Genomic DNA, 19,208 nt, shown 5'->3' with positions numbered 1-19,208 from the left:
GTGGAGAAGATGTTTCCACGCGTAGGAAAGACTAGGAATCCGAGAGCGTAGCTCCAGGGGGAAGAGACAGCCCTTTACAACCGAAACAAGGAGTAATTTCTTCAGCCAGAGGGTGGTTAATCTATGGAACTGATTGCTGCAGAGGGCTGTGGAGATCAAGTCATCTAATGCATTTAAGACAGAGATAATGGTTGGTTATTGATTGGTAATGGGATCAAGGCTTATGGGAAAAAGGCAGGAGAATGGGATTAAGAAACACATCAGCCATGTTTGAATGGCAGAGCAGACTCGATGACCAAGTGGTCCAATCTGTTTTTGTGTCTTATGTCTGGAATGAGGAAAGGTTGGACACATTGAGCTCGCTTTCACTAGAGTTTAGAAGAACAAGGTGTGACTTGATTAAAGGTTATCCTGAATGGTCTTGACAAAGTGTACATGGAAATAATGTTGTCAAGAAGTGTTGTGCTGGAAAAGCACACCCGATCAGGCACAATCCAAGGTGCAGGAGAGTCGACATTTTGAGCAGAAGCTCTTCATTGGTAATGTCCATTCCCAAAGAAAAGCTTATGCTCGAAACGTCGACTCTCCTGGTTCTCGAATGCTGCCTGACTGGCTGTGCTTTTCCAGCACTACACTTTTTGACTCTCATCTCCAGCACCTGCAGTCCTCACTTTCTCCATGGAAATAATGTTGCCACCTGGAGGTTAATCCAGAACAAAGGGACATGGTTTTAAAATTAGCAGTCAACTATTCAGGAAACAGACAAAAGGGACTCTTTTTTTTCTCTCAGAGAGAGTTCTAAGACTTGGAAACTCTCTGCCTCAGAAGGCACTGAGATGATAGGTGGTCGGTGGCTACAAGTAGAGCTAATGCCACAATCAGATCTGCTATAATTTTCTTGAACGGTGGAGCAGTCTGGAGGGACCAAGTGACTGATTCCGTTCCTGATTTGTAGGTTAGTATGTCATTGGGAATTGGAAGATACCAGACAAACAAAAAGGTACCCCATTATCACAATGGCTTCTGCCCAATATTCTCCCTAAGCAGAGTGGCTGCACTTGCTCTGAAAGTCGTTGTTGCACAAGGAACTTGGAGACCCATGCAGCAGGAAAGAAAATTAGAGGAAATGATGCTTCTGGCCATTTAGGTTTGTAATAAATGGGTCATAACCATCATCAGAAAATGTAATGGCATCTTTAGGGACACATTCAGATTGATGAATCTTACAAAATGCAAGAGTCCTGAATGTTGCTATGTTGTTAGCAACTGTGGTAAATGATAAAAGGTTGTGCTCTGTATAATTGTTGAAAAATATAATGATTCAATCCCATATATAGTTGATTCTGATATTGAGAAATTTCTTAGCTTACAGAAGTAGTGTTTGGTGCTTTGCTAGAAGAAATCAAAGTTAAATATACCTTGTCCAAACTTCTGAATGATCCTGTGGTAAGCAGCTCCTCCTGGTTTGTAAGTCTCATGTCCTAGTTGATCAGCATCAATAGTAGTGGCTCCCATTTTCTGCAAATACTGCCTAACTGACGTCTTTCCACTGCCCATGCACCCAGTGAGTCCAATCACATAAGGAGCTGGTGCAATTTTGAGATTTTTCTGAAAACATGTAAATAAAATTAATTAAAATTTATTTTAATATTTTTGAAAATTCATTCATGGGATGTGGGCAAACACAGAAAGCTATCACACAGCAAGGTGGGAGTGAGACCACATTTGCAGTGCTGTGTGCAGTTTTTACACCATAAGACGTAAGAGCATAAATTATGCCATTCGGCCCATTGAATTTGCTTCGCCATTCAATCACGGCTAATAGGTTTTACAACCCCATTTCCCACTTTCACCCCGTAACTTTTGATTCCTTTGGCAATCAAGAATTTACCTATCTCTGTTTTAAGAATACTCATTGACCTGCCCTCCACAGCCCTCTTATTCAAGGAAATGTATCATCTAATTGGAGGCAGTTCAAAGGAGGTTCTCTGGTATGATTCCTGGTATGGAGGGATTGTCATTGAGCAAATACTAATTCAGTTTGGGACTTCATTGACTAGAGCTCAAAAGAACGAGAGGTGACCTCATTGAAACATATACAGGTAGTTCTCGTATTATGCTGTAATTGTGTTCCAGCAAAAACCCCGTTTAATAGAAAAATGCTTAACATAAGTAATGGGGCCAATGGGAAAAATGGGGTTAGGAGCAGACCATCAAAAAATATCACTCATTATCGCTCAAAAATCTAACGCAAAGTATAGCACAGCCTGAACGAAGGTTGAAATCATATTTATTAATGAAACAAAAATAAATTTAACACAGTACGTTTAAAAAAAATCTAAGGAAGTTGCTCTCTGCACAAAAGCCACTCTGTCGGCAGCTGGCGTTGGCATATGCGTAGAACAGCACGATGACCAGCAATGACGTTACACATGCGCAGAACAGCGCAGACACTGGTGTATGCGCAGAATGATGCACGCAAACTGATCCCTACTGGAACCGCACTATTGCCAATGGAAGTAAGCATTCTCGAAAATACCGTTCCCTCATTCTTCAGTGACGTTATAGCCAAATTGTGCTACTGAAATGCGCGTTATCCCAGTACTATTTATATGAATGCTTAAGGAGCTTGATGGGTTAAATGCTGAGAAGATGTTTCCCCTCATGGGAGAGTCTAGGACCAGAAGGCATTGTTTCAGAAATCTTTGAAACAGTTTGAGGCACAGGATACTGCGAGGCTAAGGGTCCTGACAACATTCCGGCAATTGTACTTAAAACCTGTGCTCCAGAATTTGCTGCACCCCTAGTCAAGCTCTTCCAGTACAATTACAAAACTGGAATCTACCCGAAAATGTGGAAAATTGCACAGGTATGTCCTGTACACAAAAAAGCATGACAAGTCCAACTCAAACAAATTGCTGTCTGATCAGTCTATTCTCGATCATCGGCAACATCAAATTGTCATCAACAGTACTACCAAGCTTGTTCAGGAATAACCTCCCAACTCACATCCAGTTTGGATTCCTCCAGGGCAACTCAGCTCCTGAACCAAGGTTGTAGTGAGGTCAAACATGGACAAAAGATCTAAATTCCAGAGGTAAGGTGAGAGTGACAGTCCTTGACATTAAGGCCACATTTGAACAAGTATTGCACCAAGAAGCCCTAGCAAAACTGGAATCAATAAGTATTGGGGACAAACTCTCCATAGGTTGGAGTCATACCTGGCATATAGGAAGATAACAGCAGTTGTTGGAGGTAAGTCATTCAAGCTCTTGAGACATCTTTTCAGGAGTTCCTTAAGCTACAAAAAGACATGACCCACTCTCCTTAGTACCCTTACGTACAGATGAGGAAGGACACCACTCGACTGGGACAATACATTCATCCTAGGACAAGCCAAACAGAGACACACACAAGAATTCCTAGCAGCATGGCATTCCAACTGGAACTCTATCACCAAACACATCAACTTGGACCCCATTTACCATCCTCTGAGAAAAATAACAGGAAATGACATCACCACAGGAAATTACGTCACCAACCATAGGAACCCTAAACACAAATAGAAAGCGGGCTATACCACCAGTGCTTCATCCGGAGGGTCACTGATGACATTACCTAGTATGAAACATCTGAAAACAAACCTTCTAGTTCAGCGAGCAAACCTACATCCAGCAACAAGATCTGGACAATATCCAAGCTTGGGCTGACAAGTAATATTTGCGCCACAAAAATACCAGCAATGACCATCTCCAATTAGAGACAATCTAGTCACTGTGCCTTGATATAAAAGGTGTTACCATCACTGAATCCCCCACTATCAACATTAATAGACAACAGACAATAGGTGGAGGAGTAGGCCATTCGGCCCTTCTAGCCAGCACCACCATTCATTATGATCATGGCTGATCACCCATAATCAGAATTCTGTTCCTGCCTTGACGCCATAACCCTTGATTCCGCTAACTTTAAGAGCTCTATCCATCTCTTTCTTGAAAGTATCCAGAGACTTGGCCTCCACTGCCTTCTGGGGCAGAGCATTCCATATATTCACTACTCTCTGGGTGAAGAAGTTTCTCCTCAAATCTGTTCTAAATGGTCTACACCTTATTTTTAAACTGTGTCCTCTGGTTCTGGACTCACTGTCAGTGGAAGCATGCTTCCTGTGCCTCTAGAGTGTCCAATCCTTTAATAATCTTATACACTTCAATCAGATCCCCTCTCATCCTTCTAAACTCAAGTGTATACAAGTCTAATCACTCCAATCTTTCAACAAATGATAGTCCTGCCATTCCGGGAATTGATCTTGTGAACTTACGCTGCACTCCCTCAATAGTGAGAATGTTCGTCCTCAAATTTGGAGACCAGAACTGCACTCAATACTCCAGGTACGGTCTCACCAGGGCCTTGTACAGCTGCAGAAGGACCTCTTTGCTCCTATACTCAATTCCTCTTGTTATGAAGGCCAGCATGCCATTAGTTGTCTTCATTGCCTGCTGTACCTGCATGCTTGCTTTCATTTACTGACGTACAAGAACACCTAGACCTCGTTGTACTTTCCCTTTATCTAACTTGACTCCATTTAGATAGCAACATGCCTTCCTGATTTTGCCACCAAAGTGGATAACCACACATTTATCCACATTAAACTGCATCTGCCATGCATCTATCCACTCACCTAGCCTGCTCAAGTCACCCTGTATTCTCATAACATCCTCCTCACATTTCATCCTGCCACCCAACTTTGTGTAATCAGCAAATTTGTTACTGTTACTTTTAATACATTCATCTATATCATTTATGTATATTGTAAAATAGCTGCAGCCCGAGCACTAAACCTTGTGGTACCCCACTGGTCTCCGCCTACCATTCCGAAAGGGATCCGTTTATCACTACTCTTTGTCCCTATCAGCCAGACAATTTTCAATCCAAGTCAGTATTGTGCCTCCAATACCATGTACCCTAATTTTGCTCACTAATCTCCTATGTGGGACCTTATCAAAGGATTTCTGAAAGTCCAGGTACACTACATCTACTGGTTCTCTCTTGTCCATATTCATAGTTACATCCTCAAAAGATTCCAGAAGATTAGTCAAGCACGATTTCCCCTTTGTAAATCCATTGTGACTCTGACCTATCCTGTTACTGCTATCCAAATGAGTCGCAATTTCATCTTTTATAATTGACTCCAGCATCTTTCCCACCACTGACGTTAGGCTAACCGGTCTATATTTCCCTGTTTTCTCTCTCCTTCCATTCTTGAAAAGTGGGATTTGCCACCCTCCAATCCGCAGGAACTGATCCTGAATCTACAGAACATTGGAAAATGATTACCAATATGTTCACGATTCCTAGAGCCACCTCCATAAGTAACCTAGGATGCAGACCATCAGGCCCTGGGAATTTATCAGCCTTCTGACCTAACAGTCTATCCAACACCATTTCCTGCCTAATGTAAATTCCATTCAATTCATGCATTACCCTAGATCCTTCAGCCAATATTACATCTGGGAGATTGCTTGTGTCTTCCCCAATGAAGACAGATCCAAAGTACCTATTCAACTCTTCTACCATTTCCTTGTCCCCCATAATAAATTCACCCATTTCTGTTTTCAAGGGCCCAATTTTAGTCTTAATCTTTTTTTTCTTTTCACATACTTAAAAAAGGCTTTTACTATTCTCTTTTATATTTTTGGCCAGTTTGCCTTTGTACCTCATTTTTTTCTCCACGTATTGCCTTTTTAGTTATCCTCTGTTGCTCTTCAAAAGTTTCCCAGTCCTCTGGCTTCCCGCCCATCTTTGCTCTGTTATACTTCTCTTTTATCTTTATACAGTCCTTAACTTCCCTCGTCAGCCACGGCCGCCCCTGCCTCCCCTTAGGATCTTTCTTCCTCTTCGGAATGAACTGATCCTGCACCTTCTGCATTGTATCCAGAAATACCTGCCATTGTTGTTCCACTGCCATCCTTGCTAGGGTATTGAACCATTGAACTTAGGCCCGCTCCTCCCTCATAGCTCCATAGTATTGCAGTTGAACAAAGGGAACTGACACTTCCGATTCTCCCTTTTCCCTCTCAAATTGCAAATTAAAACTTATCATATTGTGGTCACTACCTCCTAATGGCTCCTTGACTTCGAGGTCCCTGATCAAATCCAGTTTGTTGCACAACACCAGATCCAGAATTGCCTTCTCCCTGGTAGGCTCCTGGCAGTTACCATTGGTCAGAAATTCAACTGGACTCACCACATAAACACAGTGGCTGCAAGAGCAGATCTGAAGCTGGGAATCCTACAGAGAGTAACTCACCTCCTGACTCCCTAAAGCCTGTCCACATCTACAAGGCACAAGTCAGGAGTGTGATGGAATACTCCCCACTTGCCTGGATGAATGCAGGTCCAACAACATTCAAGAAGATTAACACCATCCAGGAAAAAGAGGCCTGCTTGATTGGTACCACATCCACAAATACTTATTCCCTCTACCGTGCATGCTACCTACAGGATGCACTGCTAAAGTTCACAAGAAGTGCACCTTTCAAACCCACAACCACTTCCACATAGTAGGTAACAGCGGCTGATCCACAGGAACACCAGCACCTGCAAAGTCCTATGCTGCTCACCATCCTGACTTGGAAACAGATTTCCTTTCCTTCAATGGTGCCTAGTCAAAATCCTGGAATTCCTTCCCTAACGGCATTGAGAGGCAACCTACAGTGTTTCAAGAAAGCAGTTCACCAACACTTTCTCAAGGGCGACAAGTGACAGGCAATAAATGCTGGCTGGCCAGTGATGCCACGTCCCACAAACAAATAATAAAGAGGAATAAAGTGGCACCAAATTAAAACGGAGATGAAGAGGAAGGGGGAGGGTGAGAAGCCAGAAGTCAATGTGCACGTTGGCTCAAATGACAAAGGTTTAAAATAGGGATGAGGTCCTGCAGAATGATTAGAGAGAGCTAGGAAAAAAGTTAAAATCCAAGACCTTGATGGTGATAATTTCCAGATTACCTCCAGTGCCATGTGCTTATCATGGTAAGAACAAGAGGTACAGAGAATTGGTGCAGAAGGCAGGGATTCAGAGTTTTAGATCATTGAGATCTTTTCTGGGGTAGAGGTGACCTGTTCAAGAAGGATGAGTTGTATCTGAACTGGAGGGGGACTAACATCTTGGTTACAAGGCTTGCTAGTGCTGCAAGGGAGGGTTTAAAATAGATTGGCAGGTTGGTGGTGGGATCCTCAATAGCAGGGAGGCATGTGCAAGGCTCAAAGGAAATACAGTAATCAGAAATAGTATGTTGAAGAGACAGATCAGGCTGGAACACGACAGGGAGCAAGGAAAGCCTGTTGGATTAAACTGTACTTATTTCAATGCAAGAGGGCTGATAGGTAAGGCCGATGAACTCAGGGTGTGGATAGGTACGTGGGACTGGGATATTATAGTCATTACAGAAACATAGCTAAGGGACGGATAGTATAGGCGGCTTAATATGCCAGGGTACAGGTGTTTTAGGTGGCACAGAGGTAGTGGAAGGAGGGGAGGGGGAGTTCATTTTTGATTAAAGCAAGTATCACAGCAGTAATCAGAGATGAGATAACTGCAGGATCACCTAGTGAGACTTTGTGGGTAGAGTTAAGAAATAAGAAGGGGATGGCGATGTTATAGGGATTGTACTATAGACCCCCAAATAGTCAACGGGAATTAGAGGAAACAATATGCAGGGAGATTGTGGAGACTTGCAGGACCAATAGAGTTGTCATAGTAGGGGATTTTAATTTTCCTAACAGAGACTGGGACTGCCAGAGCATTAAGGGCTTAGATGGGGTGGAATTTGTTAATTGCATTCAGGAACGTTTTCTCAAGCAGTATATAGAAGGCCCTACTCCGGAAGGGGCAAAACTCGACCTTCTTTTGGGAAAAAAGGTAGGGCAGGTGGCGGATGTGACAGTGGGAGAGCACATTAAGACTAGTGACCATAGTTCTATTAATTTTAAAATAGTTATGGAGAAGGACAAAACTAGTCCAAAGGTTTAAGCTCTAAATTGGAGCAAGATGAATCTTGATGGAATTAGACAGGAGCTTGGAGGGGTTGATTGGAATAGTTTGTTTGCAGGCAGAGGGGCCTCCAGCAAATGGGAGGCCTTTAAAAGTGAGGTAACTATAGCTCACGGTCTACATGCTCCTGTGAGGGTGAAGGAGAAGGTTGGCAGGAATAGGGAACCCTGGATGACAAGAGACATTGAGGCTTTGACCAGAAAACAAACAGGCGTGGCTCAGATATAGGCAGCTGGGATCAAGGAAATCCCTGGAGGTATACAGAGATAACAGGAGTTTAGATTAGATTAGATTAGATTACAGTGTGGAAACAGGCCCTTCGGCCCAACAAGTCCACACTGACCCGCCGAAGCGAAACCCACCCATACCCCTACATTTACCCCTTACCTAACACTATGGGCAATTTAGTATGGCCAATTCACCTAACCTGCACATCTTTGGACTGTGGGAGGAAACCGGAGCACCCGGAGGAAACCCACGCAGACACGGGGAGAACGTGCAAACTCCACACAGTCAGTCGCCTGAGTCGGGAATTGAACCCGGGTCTCTGGCGCTGCGAGGCAGCAGTGCTAACCACTGTGCCACCGTGCCGCCCTTTACTGAAGGAGGAAATCAGGAGGGTGAAAGGGAAGCTTTGGCTCAGAAAATTAGGGTGAATCCAAAGAGGTACTTTAAGTATATTAAAGGATAAAGAATAACTAGAGGGCGAATAGAGCCCCTGCAGGTTCAAAGTGAAGATGTATGTGTAGAACAACAGGAGATGGGTGAGGCTCAATGAATACTTCTTTTCTGTGTTTACCATGGAGAAAGACAAGAAGACTTGGAAACTTGGGGAAGTTAGTGGTGATATCTTAGGAATAGTCCATATCACAGTAGAGATGTTGGATGTATTCGAATGCATGAAGGTGTATAAATATCCTGGTCCTGACCAGAAATGTCCAAGAACATTGCTAGAGGCTAGAGAAGAAATTGCAGGGACCCTGACTGATATTTTTGCATCATCATTAGGCAAGGGTGAGGTCCCGGAAGATTGGAGTGTAGCAAATGTTGTGCCATTATTCAAGGGCTGGAAAGAAAAGCCTGGGAACAATTGGTCGGCTTACCATCTTTGGTGGATAAGTTGGAATTTTTTTTTAAGAATCTCTACAGTGTGGAAACAGGTCATTTGGCCCAACAAATCCACAATGACCTTCTGAAGAGTATCTCACCAAGATCCATTCCCCTACCCTGTTACTGTACATTTCTCCTGACTAATGCACATAGCCTACACATCATGATCGTGATAGGCAATTTAGCATGGCCAATTCACCAAACCTGCACATCTTTGGACTGTAGGAGGAAACCAGAGCATCCGGAAGAAATCCACGCAGACATGGGGAGAATGTGCAAACTCCACACAGACAATCACTCAAGACTGGAATCGAACACGGGCCCCTGGTCCTCTGAGGCAGCAGTGCTAACCACTGAGCTACCATGCCTCTTACTGAGGGATAAGACATTCATGCATTTGGAAAGACAGGGTTTGATTAAAAGCAGTCAGCATGGCTTGGAGTGGGAGATCATGTCTCATAAATGTGTTAAGAGTTATTTGATGAAGTGACCAGAAAGACTGATGACAGCAGGGCAGTAGACATAGTCTATATGGATTTTAGTAAGGCCTTTGATAAGTTTCCACATGGTCAGCTGCTCGAGAAGGTTAGATCGCATAGAATCCAGAGCGAGCTGGCAAAATAATACAAAATTGGCTTGATGGCAGGAGGCAGAGAGTAATAGTGGAAGGATGCTTGTCGTATTGGAGGCCTGTGATTAGTGGAGTGCCTCAGGGGTCAGTGGTGGATCCATTACTGTTTGTTATCTCTATAATTGATTTGGATAAGGATGTACAAAGCATGATTAGTAAGTTTGCTGATGACACTAAAATAGGTGGTATCGTGGACAGTGAGGAAGGTTATCAGAGATTGCAGCAGCACCTTGAATAGCTGGGGAGGAGAACTAAGAAGTGGCAAATGGACTTTAATATAGATAAGTGTTAGGTTTTGCATTTTGGAAAGTCAATTCAAAGTAGAAGTTTCCTGGTGAATGATAGGACCTTAATTAAGGCGTGTAGTGGAACAGAGTGATCTTGGAGTTCAGGTTCACAATTCTCTGAAAGTGGAGTCACAGGTAGATAGGGCAGTGAAGGCAGCTTTTGGCACACTGGCCTTCATCAGTCAAGGCACTGAGTATAGAAGTTGGGAAGTTATGTTGCAGTTATACAGGACATTGGTAAGGCCGGACTTGGAGTACTGTATTCAGTTTTGGTCACCTCATTATAGGAAGGATGTTATTAAACTGGTAAGAGCGCAGAAGAAATTTACAAGGATGTTGCCTGGACCCAATGGTCTGAGTTATAGAGAGAATTTGGACAAGCTGAAACTTTTTTCTTTAGAGCGTAGGAGACTGAGGGGGGCTCTTATAGAGGTGTATTAGATCATGAAAGGCATGGATAGGGTCAATGCACTCAGTCTTTTTCCGAGAAGTGGGGAATCAAGGACTAGAGGGTATCAGTTTAAGTTTAGAGGGTAAAGAATAAAAAAGGAATCTGAGGTGCAACTTCTTTTATACAGAGGGTGGTCCGCATATAGAATGAGCTGCCAGCGGAAGTGATTGAGGCAGATACACAAACAACATCTAAAGGCATTTGGACAAATACATGGACAGGAAAGAATTAGACAGATATGTGCCAAGTGCAGGGAAATGATGTTAGCACGGATGGACATTTTGGTCAGCATGGACCAGTTTGGGCCAAATGGACTGTCTCCATGCTGCAGGACTCTATAACTCTATGAATTTCTTCTCTTGGATGGTTGGGAATCTTCGGTACTCCTTATTACAGAAAGCTGTGGGTCAGAGACTTTACGTAAATTTAAGCAGGGAAATCAAGGACTACAGGCAAAGGACAGGAAAATGGACATGGAGAATGTCGGATTAGCCACGATCCTATTGAAAGGCAGAACAGGCTCAAGGGCTGAACAGTCGGCTCCTGTCCTATTTCTTCTGGTCTTTTGGGAATTGCTGGCTGGGCCAACATTTATTGCAAGTCCCTACTGTCCTAGAACTAATGTAATTAAAAGTCACCCACATTTCCAAAGGTCTAGAGTCACATCCAGACCAAACTATTTAAGGATGGCAGAGTCGTTTCCCTGTAAGTCATTAGTGAACCAGACAAATACTTATAACAATCAACAATGGTTACAAAATTGCCATTAGGCTGAGATTTAATTACAAATTTTCATTGAATCCAAACACAACTATTTGCCACGGTGCAATTCATTCCCAGAACATTACTCTGGGACTCTTATTTGAGAATTCAATGATATACCATTTGATGCATATTTTGAAAATAAATTTATAATAATGTTGTCACTCCTGTGAAACTGGACTCTTCCACATTCCTATCAAATTTTCCTATGTTTGGCGTAGCACAGGTGAGGTATAATACTCTTGCCAAATCATCCCAACCTCAGAGAAACCAATCTAATTACGGAGGCATGGTAGCTCATTGATTAGCACTGTTGTCTCACAGTGCCAGGGACACGGGTTTGATTCCAGCCTCTGTGCAAACTGACAGCAGCCTTTCTGCATGGGTTTCCTCCAGGTGCTCCAGTTTCCTCCCACAGTCCAAAGATGTGCAGGTTAGGCAGATTGGCTGTCTAAATTATCCCACAGTGTCTAAGAATGTGCAGGCAACGTGGGTTAGCCAAGGGAAATGCAGGGACGGAGTAGGTCTGAGTGGGATGCTCTTCAGATAGTCAGTGTGGACTCGATAGGCCAAATGGCCCGTTTCCATACTTCTAGGATTCTATGATTTTAACTAGACAACAACATTTCCTATATCAGCCTTTTTTTTTGGCGTAACTATCAATGTTTTGAATTTTTATTACTGCTTTTATAGGATCACAGGTCAGGATGGTGGTGGCAATATCACCGGACTAAGGACATTTAAGATTATGAAATTTGAATATTTCATAGGTTATACCAGGTGTGCAGGAACATGAAATTGATATTACAATCAGATCAGGCATAATCTCACTGAATGACGGAGCAAGCTTAAGAGGCCAAATGGCCTATTTCTGGTCTTAATTCCTAATTAGCATGAATTCAATAAAAATCTGGAAATAAAAGCTAGACTAACAGCAATCATGCAATCATTGTATATTACCGTACAAACCCATCTGGGTCACTAATGTCCTCAGGGAAGAAAACCTGTCATCCTTACCTGGTCTGGCATCTATGTGCCTCCAGACCAAAAGTAATGCGTCATGGAGTCATACAGCACAGAAACAGACTCTTCGGTCCAACACATCCATGACAATCAAGTTTCCCAAACTAAATTAAACCCTCCAAACCTTTCCCAATCATGTAGCTGTCCAATTGTCATTTAAATGTTGTAACTGTATCTGCATCTACCACTTCCTCTGGCAGTTCATTCCACATTCAAACCACTGTGTGTGTGAAACCATTGCCCCTTTTAAATTTTTCTCCTCTCACCTTAAAATATGCCCCCTAGTTTTGAACTCCCTCATCCTGAGGGAAAGACATTTGCTCTTCACCTTCTTTATGCCCCTCATGACTTGATAAACATCTAAGGTCATCCCTCAACCTTCTACACTCGAGTGAAAAAAGTCCCAGCCTATCCAGCCTCTCCTTATAACTCAAACCCTCCAGTCATGGCAACCTCCTGGTAAATCTTTTCTGAACCTTCTCCAAATTAATAATATCCTTCCTCTCACAGATTTTCCTTTCCACACACATACAAAGCCAGAACGATTATCATGGTTGTCAGCAATCATTATGTATACATAATGTCATGTCATTATGTAAACGTAATCAAGTCATTATGTATACATCTTGACTCTTAACAGCCTATGAAATTGCCTTGAAAGCCACCCAGTTGTTGAAAATTGTTTCAAAGTCCTGAAGAAGGGTTACACCCGAAACATTGACTTCTCCACCTCCTGTTGCTGCCTGGCTTGCTTTGTTCTTCCAGCCTCCTGTTTGTCCACAAAGTCTAAAGACATGAACAAAACAGGATGGATCACCTGGTATTGCCTTGGGCACTAAAAACACTAATCAAACACAGTCCTGTCAACCATGCAAAGTACCTCTTACCAACTTTGTGTTAATGAACGCTGCAGTACGCTAGCACATCTCAGAGCAATGCTGCTGCAAGGACGTTTGTAAGTAAAGAAAGGAAGCCATATCATAGATTGTACCAGGCTGCATCACAAGGATCCTTGTTTGTTCTCTTTGTGCTCATTCATTTTGCACATGCTTGGACACTCAACATCCCTGTCTTGTCTTGCCTTGCCTTTTTGTGCTACACTCCTCAGTCAAAGCTTACTGGCTCATTGACTTCAGTCTTGACTTGCATTTTAGCGCTGACACAAACTCAGGCTGCTTCTCATAGTTATCAGCAGTGATCAGTCAAGGAGGTGGATATGTTACTGTTTGGCACCATATGATGAAAATCTCATAACTGCATCACATGCCAGCAGCATACACATCAAATTCATTCAAGTGCATCAAACAAATGGCCATTATTAGAGCCCTCACTGATTCTGAATTATTCTTAAATTAGTCTTTTATCAATTTTGGTTTGGATCTGTGATGTGTGGTTTAAAGATGATGTTTAGAGTATAGGTAACAACTTGTGTTAAAAAAGAAAAGAGAGCAAACAAGCTTTGGTCTATTTGTGAGGGCAGGCTGAGAAGTTGATTGCAGGTTGGTTCCTGACCAAACAATCTTCAGATATGTTATCACTGGAATGAATATTATGTTTAAACAGTATAGAAGTTGGCTATTAACAAGGTCGGTACCTGAGAATTAGTTCCAGCAAGTGGGGAAAAGACCATTTACTCAAGCAGATGGCTGATGTTGAATGGTAACTAGGACTTGATGGATGAGACAATCAGTCCGTCAGGGAGTGGTCAATGTTTCTACTGGGTTTTGGATGGTGGTTTCTGTGAAAAGGATATAACTGTTGATGCTACAGCATGAAGATTTGAAAGCTCCTTTCCTAACCTCTGATGAGCAGGATTAGGAAGCTCAGAAAATAGAAAACTAAATTGTAAAGATTATTGCCTTGATCTGAGTGAACTATAAAGGGACCCTGATTGCTATCTTCAGAAAATCAACCAAGAAACCAAATTAAATGCCTGTGGCACCTCACATTGTGAAAACCACTTAACTAATCTGGCCAGTTTTGTTATTTTCTTTCATTTATCCCTTTACTGTATTTGTTTATTTGTCTGTATTTAGTGTAATGGGACGGAAAACAAAGGTTTTTGGGTGTATAGCACAGACCAATTAAACCATTTTGTTGTTTAATTTTGCTCTATTAAAATTACTGTATTGTTAAGAAATTGCTTAAGCTTTTGTTTAGGCTATAAACCAATGCTGACACTTGATTATTCATAACGTCTGGGACTGGTCATTCAACAAGTCTGAGAATGGCCCTCATCTGCAGCATCCTGTCTATCAGAAATTCCAGATTCCTCTCTGCAAAATGGAGTGCCAATTTTCCTTTGTTGAACAGGTCTAGTGCAAATGACAGGACCTGTGTTGAACAGCTCTGGACTGACAGCCTGAGCCAGTATACAACTGTTTTAAATACTGCACTGGTGCCAGGAGTCCCAGGCTTTGGCAATTACTTCTGCCTATGGTGAGTTGCAAAAATATAACTAGCATGGTACCATAAGGACATGATGCCAGTTTGGGAACATAGAACAATACAGCAGAGAACAGGCCCTTCGGCCGTTGATGTTGCACTGACCTGTGAACTAATCTAAGCCCATCCCCCTACACTATCCCATCATCATCCATATGTTTATCCAAAGACTGTAACTACATTGGCAGTTAGGACATTCCACCTCCTTACCACTCTCTGATAAGGCACCTGCTGGATGTAGGTTTGCTCGCTGAGCTGGAAGGTTCATTTTCAGACTTTTCATCACCATACTAGGTAACGTCTTCGGTGAGCCTCCAGATGAAGCATTGCTGATGCTCCTGCTTTCTATTTATATGTTTGGGTTTCTTTGGGTTGGTGATGTCATTTCCTGTTCCTTTTCTCTGCCATGCTTCTAGGAATTCTCGTGCGTCTCTCTGTTTGGCTTGTCCTAGAATGTATGTGTTGTCCCAGTCAAAGTAGTGTTCTTCCTCATCTGTATGTAAGGATACTAGTGAGAGAGGGTCATGTTGTTTTGTGGCTAGTTGATGTTCATGTATCCTGCTGGCTAGTTTTCTGCCTGTTTGTCCAATGTAGCGTTTGTTACAGTTCTTGCTCGGTATTTTGTAAATGACACTAGTTTTGCTTGTTGTTTGTATATGATCTTTTAAGTTCATTAGCTGCTGTTTTAGTGTGTTGGTGGGTTTGTGGGCTACCATGATGCCAAGGGGTCTGGCAGGCATTAGCGAGATGTCTTTGATGTAGAGGAAAATGGCTAGGGTCTCTGGACGCGTTTTGTCTGCTTATTTGAGTTTGTTGCTGAAAAATCAACAGACTGTGTTCATTGGGTACCCATTCTTTTTGAATACACTGTATAGGTGATTTTTTTTCTCTGCTCAGTGTAGTTCCTCTGTGTTACAGTGTGTAGTGGCTCGTTGAAATAACATTCTGATGCAGCTTTGCTTGTGGATGTTGGGACGATTGCTTCTGTAGTTCAATATTTGTTCTGTATGTGTTGTTTTCCTATAGACGCTGGTTTGAAGTTCCCCATTGTCAGTTGACTCTACTGTGACATCTAGGTATGGCAGTTTGTTGGTTGGGAACATAGTACATAGAACAATACAGCAGCCAAACAGAGACATGCATGAGAATTCCTAGAAGCATGGCATTCCAACCGGAACTCCATCAACAAACATGTTGACTTGGATCCCATTTACCACCCCCTGAGAAAAAGAATAGGAAATGACATCAGCATGGGAAATGACATCACCACAGGAAATGACATCACTAGCTCAAAGAAACCCAAACATATAAATAGAAAGCAGGAAACATCAGCAGTGCTTCGTCTGGAGGCTCACTGAAGATGTTACTTAGTATGGTGACAAAACGTCCGAGAATGAACCTTCCAGCTCAGTGAGCAAACCTACATCCAGAACCTCAACCTGAGCTACAATTCTTCTCAAAACTCGCTAAAGAACCTGCCTCTGACACTTGTATTAAATCTATCACCCCTCAATTTGCAGCCATGCTCCCTCATACAAGCCGACATCATCATCTGAGGAAAAGGACTCTCATCATCCACCGTACCTAATCCTATTATCATCTTGTATGTCTCTATTAAATCCCCTCTTAGCCTACTTTTCTCCAATGAGAACAGACCCAAGTCCCTTGGCCTTTCCTCATAAGACATTCCCTCCAGACGAGGCAACATCCTGGTAAACCTTCTTTGCACCCTTTCTAATGCTTCCACAAGAAAACCTACTAGGTTCTATGGAGTGAAACCCTGCATGAAACTTGCCAAAATTGACAATGAAACCAATTTCCATCAGAATTCAGTGTATCAAGTCAGGATGAATCAAATACTTCCACAATGGAATGTGCATAGAGAAGTGCTCAGGCCTCAGCTATTTACAATCTATAATAATGCCTGAGTGAACAGACAATGTATTGTAGCCATATTTTCTGAAGACGCAAAGATAGGAGGGAAAACACGATGTATGGACACAGTCTGCAAAGCTATGTAGATTAGTTAAGTAGGTGGGTAAAAATTTGCAGATGAAATACAATGCAGGAAATTGTAGTTGGTACCCACACTGATAGGAAGAATGGAAAAACAAAACATTATAAATTGGAGACAGACTACAAAACGTTGTGCTCCAGAGGTATCTGGGTGTCAACCTTCATGAAACACAATAAAGCTATGGGTTGTACCTAGACTACAGTTTTAGTTTCCTTATTTAAGCAGAGATATACTTGTACTGGAGACAGTTCAGAGAATGTTCTAAAGGTCGATTTCTGGGATGAAGGTTAATGAATGGTAGAGTAGGTTGGGCTTTTGAGTTTAGAAGAATGAGAGTTGATCTTATCAAAACATACAAGATTCTGAGAGGGTTTGACAGGTACCTAATGAAGAGCTTATGCTTGAAACATCAACTCTCCTCCTTGAATGCTGCCTGACTGGTTGTGCTTTTCCAGCACCACACTTATTGACTTTGACAGGTAAATGCTGAGAAGAGCTTTCCCCTAGTTGGGAAATCTAGAACTTGAGGGTATCATTTCAAAATAAAACAATCTATCGTTTAAAGTCAGGTTCAAGGAGGAATTTCTTCTCTTGGAGAGTGTCATTCTTGGGAAATCTCTTCCGTCAAGATGAGTGGAGTCTGTGTCATATGCATTCACAAGAACATGAGAACTAGGAGCAGGAGTAGGCAATTGAGCCTCCATCATTCAATGTGATCACGGTTGATTTAATCACAGCCTCAACTCTACCTTCCTGCCTGCACTCTTTACCCTTCAATCTGTTTGTCCCCTCCTTAAATATATTCAACGTCCCTGCAACCATTGCACTCTGGAGTAGTGAATTCCACAGATTACTTTGAGGTAAATAATTTCTTCTCATTTTGGTTTTAAACTTGCTACCCCTTATCCTAAAAAGAATGACCTTATGTTCTACATTTTCCCACAAGAGGAAATTCCTCTCTACATCTACTTAGTCAATCCCCTTGAACATCTTTTATACCTCAACTAGATATCCTCTCATTCTTCTAAACACGAGTGTTCAGGCCTAAACTGCTCAATTTCTCTTCATAAGACAAATCCCTCAGTCATAGAGTAATAAAGCATGGAAACAGGTCCTTCAGCCCAAACTGGTTCATGATGATCATGGTGCCCACTCAGCTAGTTCCAATTGCCTGTATTTTGTCAAAATCCCTCTAAACCCTTCCCAGCCATGTACCTATCCAATGTTTTTAACATGTTGCTCTTGTATAGGTGTACAATCATTTATCCAAAATGCTCTGAACCAGCTAGATTTTGGAATTCAGAATTTTTTGAATTTCAGAATAAGTGGCAGTTTGATGGTGAAATTTTAAAACATTTGCTGGAGGTGCAAACTCACTGAGTAAAACAGGCCTTGAAATAGAATTGAGGCCTGCCCGTGCTGGGCCATGCCCAGCACATCGCATCTGAGTGACACATGTCGAGTGGGTGTTGACTTTGGTTAACTGTTTGCACGCCAAACAACCTTGTTAATAAGAAAAAAACTTCACAGAAAAAACCTTAGGACTTTGGAGCTTTTTGGATTTCGGATAAAGGGCTGTCTACCTGTACCCGCCTCAACCACTTTCTCTGGCAGCCCACTCCACATATACACCACTGTATGTGTGAAAAAGTTGCCCCTCAGGTCCTTCTTAAATCTTTCCTCTCTCACCTTAAATCTATGCCCTCTAGTTTTCAATTCCCCATCCCTGGGGAAAAGTCTACATGCACTCATTCTATCCATGCCCGTCATGATTTTATACATCTCAATCAGGTCACCCTTCATTCTCCTACGTTCCAAGGAATAAAGTCCTATCCAACCAACCCCTCCCTATAATTCAGGTCTACTAGGCCTGGCAACATCCTCATAAATCTTCTTTGCATGCTTTCCACTTTAACTATGTCTTTCCTATAGCAGGGTGACCAAAACGGTACACAATATTCCAAGTGCGGCCTCACCAGCGACTTATACAACTGTAACATAACATCCCAACTCCTATACTCAATGCCTCAGCCAATGAAGGCCAGCATGCTAAATGCCTTCTTCACCACCCTATCTACCTGTGATGGTGCTTTCAAAGAACTATGTACTTGTACTCATGGCTCCCTTTGTTCCACAACACTCCTCAGGACCCTACTGTTTACTGCATAAGTCCTACTTTGGTTTGACTTTCCACAGTGCAACACCTCACACTTATCTGTAATGAACTGCATTTGCCAATCCTCAGCACACTTTCCCATCTGATCAAGATCCTTCTATAATTTTTGATAACTTTCCTCGCAATCAACAATACCACTTAATTTTAGTCTCATCCGGAAACTTACTAATCATGTCTTGTACATTCACATCCAGATGTTTATGTCAATAACAAATAATAAAGGTGGTTGTAAATTAGCCTGCTGAGTTGGTGGG

At 42.3% G+C, this 19,208-nt stretch overlaps 1 protein-coding gene across 6 annotated transcripts in view; it reads right to left on the bottom strand.

The window, feature by feature from the left end:
• The window catches only part of coasy (CoA synthase), a 126,489-nt gene that overhangs the window by 36,258 nt on the left and 71,023 nt on the right, over positions 1-19,208 (bottom strand). For all 6 annotated transcript variants that reach the window (XM_043721572.1, XM_043721574.1, XM_043721569.1 and 3 more), the window contains exon 5: positions 1,419-1,608. In XM_043721572.1, coding sequence (XP_043577507.1) covers positions 1,419-1,608 — 190 coding nt within the window. The remainder of the gene's footprint in view (positions 1-1,418; positions 1,609-19,208) is intronic.

This window comes from Chiloscyllium plagiosum, chromosome 31 (genome assembly GCF_004010195.1).
Source record: "Chiloscyllium plagiosum isolate BGI_BamShark_2017 chromosome 31, ASM401019v2, whole genome shotgun sequence".
NCBI classification, from domain to species: Eukaryota; Metazoa; Chordata; class Chondrichthyes; order Orectolobiformes; family Hemiscylliidae; genus Chiloscyllium; species Chiloscyllium plagiosum.
Note: the sequence above shows the minus strand (reverse complement) of the source record. Positions and strands in the feature narration are given on the sequence as shown.